At 36.9% G+C, this 5,664-nt stretch overlaps 1 protein-coding gene across 1 annotated transcript in view; it reads right to left on the bottom strand.

Annotated features, from left to right (window-relative positions):
* The window catches only part of LOC106679617 (calcium-binding mitochondrial carrier protein Aralar1), a gene marked incomplete in the record, with an annotated part of 29,590 nt that extends 23,991 nt beyond the window's left edge, over window positions 1-5,599 (bottom strand). The window contains 2 exon segments of the mRNA XM_067051471.1: window positions 826-961; window positions 5,497-5,599. Of these exon segments, the coding sequence (XP_066907572.1) occupies window positions 826-961; window positions 5,497-5,546 (186 nt within the window).
* Between the last annotated feature and the right edge of the window lie 65 nt (window positions 5,600-5,664).

Below are 5,664 nucleotides of genomic sequence, written 5' to 3'. Positions count from 1 at the left end.
TTTTTTTTTTTATAAATATATAATTGAGAAAAAAACAAAACATAAAATATAATTTAAAAAAAATTAAACCTGTACTACTACAACCCATGAGTCAGAGTGCAGTATTTTGTAAGGAAGTACTGTTTCTATATTAACTGTTATGCAAGAAGGTGATTTGATCAGAATCACGCTTGTCAGCCAGATTTTTACCCAACTAAAGGCACCCACTTTATGAGGCTGGGTTGACCTTGGAGAACTTCCGAACCTACAGGGCTGACTCATGGCTGCAGTGAAACAGAAAATAATTATCTGCCACAGCCGGATTCAAACCCGGGTCCTCAGAGTTAGTAGCACAGTACCTTACCACAGAGCTACCCACTCCTACCATAAAATTTAATAATATTTATAATTCAATAATTGTCTGATTGAAAAAAAAAAATTATAAATCATAAGAATTTTGATACATGCCCCATGCAATAAGTTTATCTGTAAATAGGCATTGTTATTATTTTTTTTTTTAAGTTATAATTTAAGTAAATATATCGATAAAAATTGTAGACAGTATTTAATGTACGACTGTTAAGATCCAAAATATTATCAATTTATGAATAAAATGTGAAGTTTTGGTTTTTTTTTTTCGATAACTCCTTCATTGATATGTGATCCTTTGTAAGATAATATATCCCATTATTTTAACTTAATATTTAATTATTTATATAATGGAAAAAACAACATAGAAATATTTTAAAGAATAATTAATTATAATATATATGGTGATTTATTAAGTGCTTTCAGAAGTATGGTAATACTTTCATTTGTTAATGTTAGCTATGTTGTAATACTTACTTCCCCAGTAGACTTAAGTTCAATTATCTTCTTCTTAATAGGTCTAGTTTTATCTCGGTGTCTTAATAATACTGGCCAGAGTGAGATTTGTTGTTCATGTGAAGCAATTGATGGGGAGTCATTATACGCCATCTGCCTAGAGTAGTTTTTAGAGCTATTTAATAGTTAATAATTCTCTTGGTCAATAGGTATGATTGACAAAATTAAAAAAAAAAAAATATCACATATTGTCATGATTATACTTAAACTTATAATATATAAAAGGTTTCCCAACCAGTGGTTTATAAAATCCTTGGGTTGGGCTGCAGATGAATCCGGCATTACAAATTTTGTGAGGACTTGTAACAACTACTTTGTTTATGTTTTACCTTTAGTTGGAAAACTTAAAGGTAAATGAACTGCTAGTATCTATAGATTCTCTTTCAAGCAACATAATTTGAAAACATTTTCCAGAGAGGACCCAGTTGGCCCTAAATTTAGAAATTTAGGAACTTCAAGCCGTGTCACCCAGGAGCGCCACTTATGTTTATCTTGTATGAATATTGTATTAATTTACTTCTTAATATGTAAATAATTTTTCTTATACAAATGTAAAAAAACATCAAATTTGTAAATACTTGAAAACAATAAAGAGAGTTGGTAAAAGTGAATACATTGAACCGCAAATAAATGCATCCTCATAGGTGGTGCCTCTCTCTGATCTTTTTAGATTTAACGGAATGATTACACCATCGAAATATATATATATCACACAATCAATCAGTCCGCATCGGTCATTGGTTGTGAACAGTGCTGGTCCGCAACTCGGTAGTTAAGTGCTAGTTCAGTGTCAGTTGTGCAGTGCCCGTCCGTATTGACCGTTCAGCAGTTTTCGTCCGCAGTGCCTGCCCACTGGGACGTCCTGAGTGACCGCCCGCTGAGCCCGCTCTGCGGTGCCAGCCTGCACCCTGGCGGGGACTACACATCCAGTCCTGCGCAGTTGGCCGTTCAACAGACGACCGCCCTCAGCCCTGCACCCGCCACCCTCAGATAATTGTCTGCAACCTGACGACATGGCAGTTGCAGAAGGAAGTGGCCTTGACCTTGTGGAACACTGGATGGTCGAAGACATCTCCAAACCAAGAGGAGCCAAGAGGATGGTCCAGACAGGGTGGGAGTTCCCCAAGGCTAAACATCTTGTTAAACCTCGTGCTGAACCTGAACCAGCAGTAGCTCGCCCCACTAAGTGTCACAACACATATGATGTCTTCAGGGACATGGAGCAGCAGCCTCCTTAGCAACAGCTTCCCCAGCAGAAAAACCAGGTGAGACGCTCACCTTCTATTATTATATCCCCAGCATTGGCCCAAAATTCAGTAAAAGCCCTGCTAGCCCAAATTGGAATCAAGAAATTTAAAACCAATAATTCAAGCAAGGAGACTCGTCTGTATCTGGCGACAGATGAGGACCACAGTAAGACCAGGGAGTTCTTGAAAGCAACTGAATGTGCCACCAAGACCAGGCTGTCTCTCATCCACCCGGGAGTGCATACCTTTGGGCATGCGGCCTGCCCTTCGTGCACGTCATCACTCGACTTCTCCTGACCATAAGTATGCACTCCGTCACGGACTGCCAAGTGCTGCCCTATGGACCATCGGACCACAGGCCAGTGTTATACACCTTTCATGGTAAGCCCGCAACACCACCGGAAAGGATACAGATCGAGAGTTGCTGAAGCACTACCAGCCATAGTGCAATACAACATTCCGGGCGAGGTGGGCTCAGCAGTGGAGGTAATTACCACCACCATACTGAGGGCAGCCAACAGGAATATCCCAAAGTTCACTCATGTCCCCAACACCATCAGGAAGCCACTGAAGCACATCTTCGCTGTGATTGGCCAGCGGAATAACCTATGTAATGTCTTCTTGCGGAGTACCTCAAAAAATACTAAAGTACAAGTTACTATTGAACAAGTCTGTGTAATTGAATTGAGATAAATCTACAAAACTAATAGTATTAGTTTGTACTTTATTATGAAACAGGGCCCTGATTGTACTCCTGAGGACAGGTTGAAGTTGAATGCATAAAAGGCTAAGGAATTGGAAAAATAGATTTGGGTTACTTCCCATTTCTTCCCTGTTTTTAAGTATTGATACTGGTACTGGTAACTGCTGGATACTAGTCTGGCAAGTGGGCCTAGTGGTTCTTCTTGCCACACCTGACAGCAATCTTTAAGTTACTGTTGTGTACTAACTCTTGACACTTGAGTAGGAGTGTCAAGATTCATTTCTCAGGACTATCAAGAAATAAATATTAACTCCCACATGTGGGAATTGAACTCACAATGTTTTGAATTGGGCATTCTGGAACTCATGTCCCAATGCACTTGGAAGTTAAAGACTTATGGAATGTCTCCAAGCAAGATTTCCATAAAAGTCTCTCTCCCAAACTATATGGTTTCACAACTCCTTACAGAGCATGTGGTTTTTTTATACCAAGCTTCATCATCATTTCAATCCTTTCAACGTTTTTAAGAAACAGCAGAGCACATGGTTACAACTGCAACCCTGTTAGATTTCTTGTTAGTGCATAGAAAGAATTCCTTGTAGTTGAAGAATTTCATTTGCGTATGGATGTTGTTAATAGTAGGATTGACTTTATTAATGGTATGAACTCAAGAAGAAATGGCCTACTACCAGTACTAAATTACCCTTTCACAGTGTGGTAAAATTGTGTTTTATATTTACCTTGTTAGTAATTAGTGTGAAAGATTTTAAAACATGGGATACATAAGACATCACAATGTGGGCAGTAGCATCGCGTTTCCTTTCTTACTTTTTTCCCACTTATTCATTTCAAACAGCACACTTCACAAAGTCTAGACGGTTTGACCTTATTGACAGTTCACGGAATAATATCAATAAAATGTCATTCTGTCAATCGGAGCAGTGTAGGAATAGAGGAAGGTCACTTTTTCTTGGCCTTGGTACTTCCTTGTGGTATTTTGCTATTAGTTTATGTATAAGTTCAAGTCGAAACTGTAAATGGGTTGTGGTTCTGTACTAAGGTCTGCTGCAAAAGATTGTGTGATTGGTTTCAAAGTCGACGGCATACTGAATTCAAAACTAGACCACGTCTCTTTCTTCAGTTAAAATAATCTTAGAACAGAGGAAGCAAATAATCTAGCAATAGCCTTAGATGTCTTTTGTAGACTAAACAGTTTGGACACCTTAACCTGCTTATGAGTGACACAACCTGCTTATGAGTGCTTATGATAAGCTGATTGGTACATGACGCTCTGCGCGTGATTGTCACAGGATACACTGTCAATGGGTTAAATAACAGGAGATGATGATCATACTTGGAGATAAAAGATTCAATTGAAACAAGAATCAGTGGCATATGCATAGTCCAGCTTAATGACATTCATTTATTAATTACCTCTGCTAACGTCTTCTTCTAAACACCTCTGTTAGCTGCAAAGCTTTGACTGTTTCGGCTAAATTCTGTATTTCCAGAATGTAAGGAAGGTAGGAACAAGAAGGTACTAGTTCTGGGTATGGTAAGTTGATTATAATAATATCGATAGCCCATTAATGGGTCTGGACATCCTCTGGTAGTTGGCCTGATCCTGTGATGCAGCAGTCCAGTTCTAGATCCAGGAGGTCTCTCTAGTACACACTCTGGCTAGCCACCTTGTCTTAGGTTTTTCCATTTTTTTTTGTACTGTGAAGTACAAAGTACAAAGTGAAGTACTTCTGCCTCGAGTATCTTGGGAATCCTGGGGTCATCTGTCCGAGTGACATGACCTGCCATGTGTAGCATCCGATTTTAATAAGCTTGAACACACTTGTCTTGCCAAAGAGTTCATACAGTTCTAAATTCTTTCTTGGGCTCCATCTGCCTTGGTGGAAGCAATGTATGTCAACACTGGGTGTATAAGCATTTTATAAAGACTGATTTTAGGTAAGTTGCTAAAAGATTTCCTTCATAAATATTTTGATAGGCTGAAGAAATATAGATTAGCTTATTCTTCCACTTTTTTAGTCCGATTTCATTATAGAACCAAGTTCTGTACCTAGATATGTTAATGATTCAAGTTGATGCTATTTTAAGAATAATGATAGACCTCTTTCATTTTTTATTCTTCTGGTGTATAATACAACTTTGGTCTATTACGCTCACATTAACATAATGTAAATCAAAGAATTAAATGTAATAAATCTTTAGAAATCTACAGTCCTAAAAAAATCACTTTTGGGATTAATGAACTTAGTTATTTTAAATTATTTAAAAATATTTCTCAAAATCTCAATCCAGCCATACCATATATTTTCTTTTAAAGGAGTGATGTAACTCTGGTAAGTTTCAACATTTTTTAATAATGACATGTTTATGGCTAAACCAGGAATGATACTAATTGAAGGGATTGCTTCTTCCGGATAATTTGAAAATTATATGAGTAGATGTTTGGGAGTGTGGATAGTAGAGATCATAAATAAATAAAACCTTAATTTATTTGAGCTAACTTTTCAACCAGCATTTTCAGTCCTATATCAGGGCGACAGGTGCCAGGTTTCAAGCACAAATTCTTGTATATCATTTAATATTTATCATTAAAATAAATATGAAAGTGAGTAATCAATATTTTTACTTAAGTAATAAAGTGTAAACATTTAAAAATCTTACATTCGTTCATTACTTCGTTCACATAATTTAAATAATAAGTCTGCTTCCATCCATCTGTGTGCAATATGTGACACCTTCTGAGCTTGATACTGAAATTCATCTGAAAATTAAATGCAGAATAATAAATGTATTTATAAATAATAAAATTATACCTTATTATATATTGTA

This window comes from Halyomorpha halys, unplaced genomic scaffold (genome assembly GCF_000696795.3).
Source record: "Halyomorpha halys isolate HHAL.00 unplaced genomic scaffold, Hhal_1.1 Scaffold211.1, whole genome shotgun sequence".
In the NCBI taxonomy this organism is placed as follows: Eukaryota; Metazoa; Arthropoda; class Insecta; order Hemiptera; family Pentatomidae; genus Halyomorpha; species Halyomorpha halys.
The sequence above is the reverse complement of the archived record's forward strand: the minus strand, read 5'-3'. Positions and strand labels throughout refer to the sequence as shown.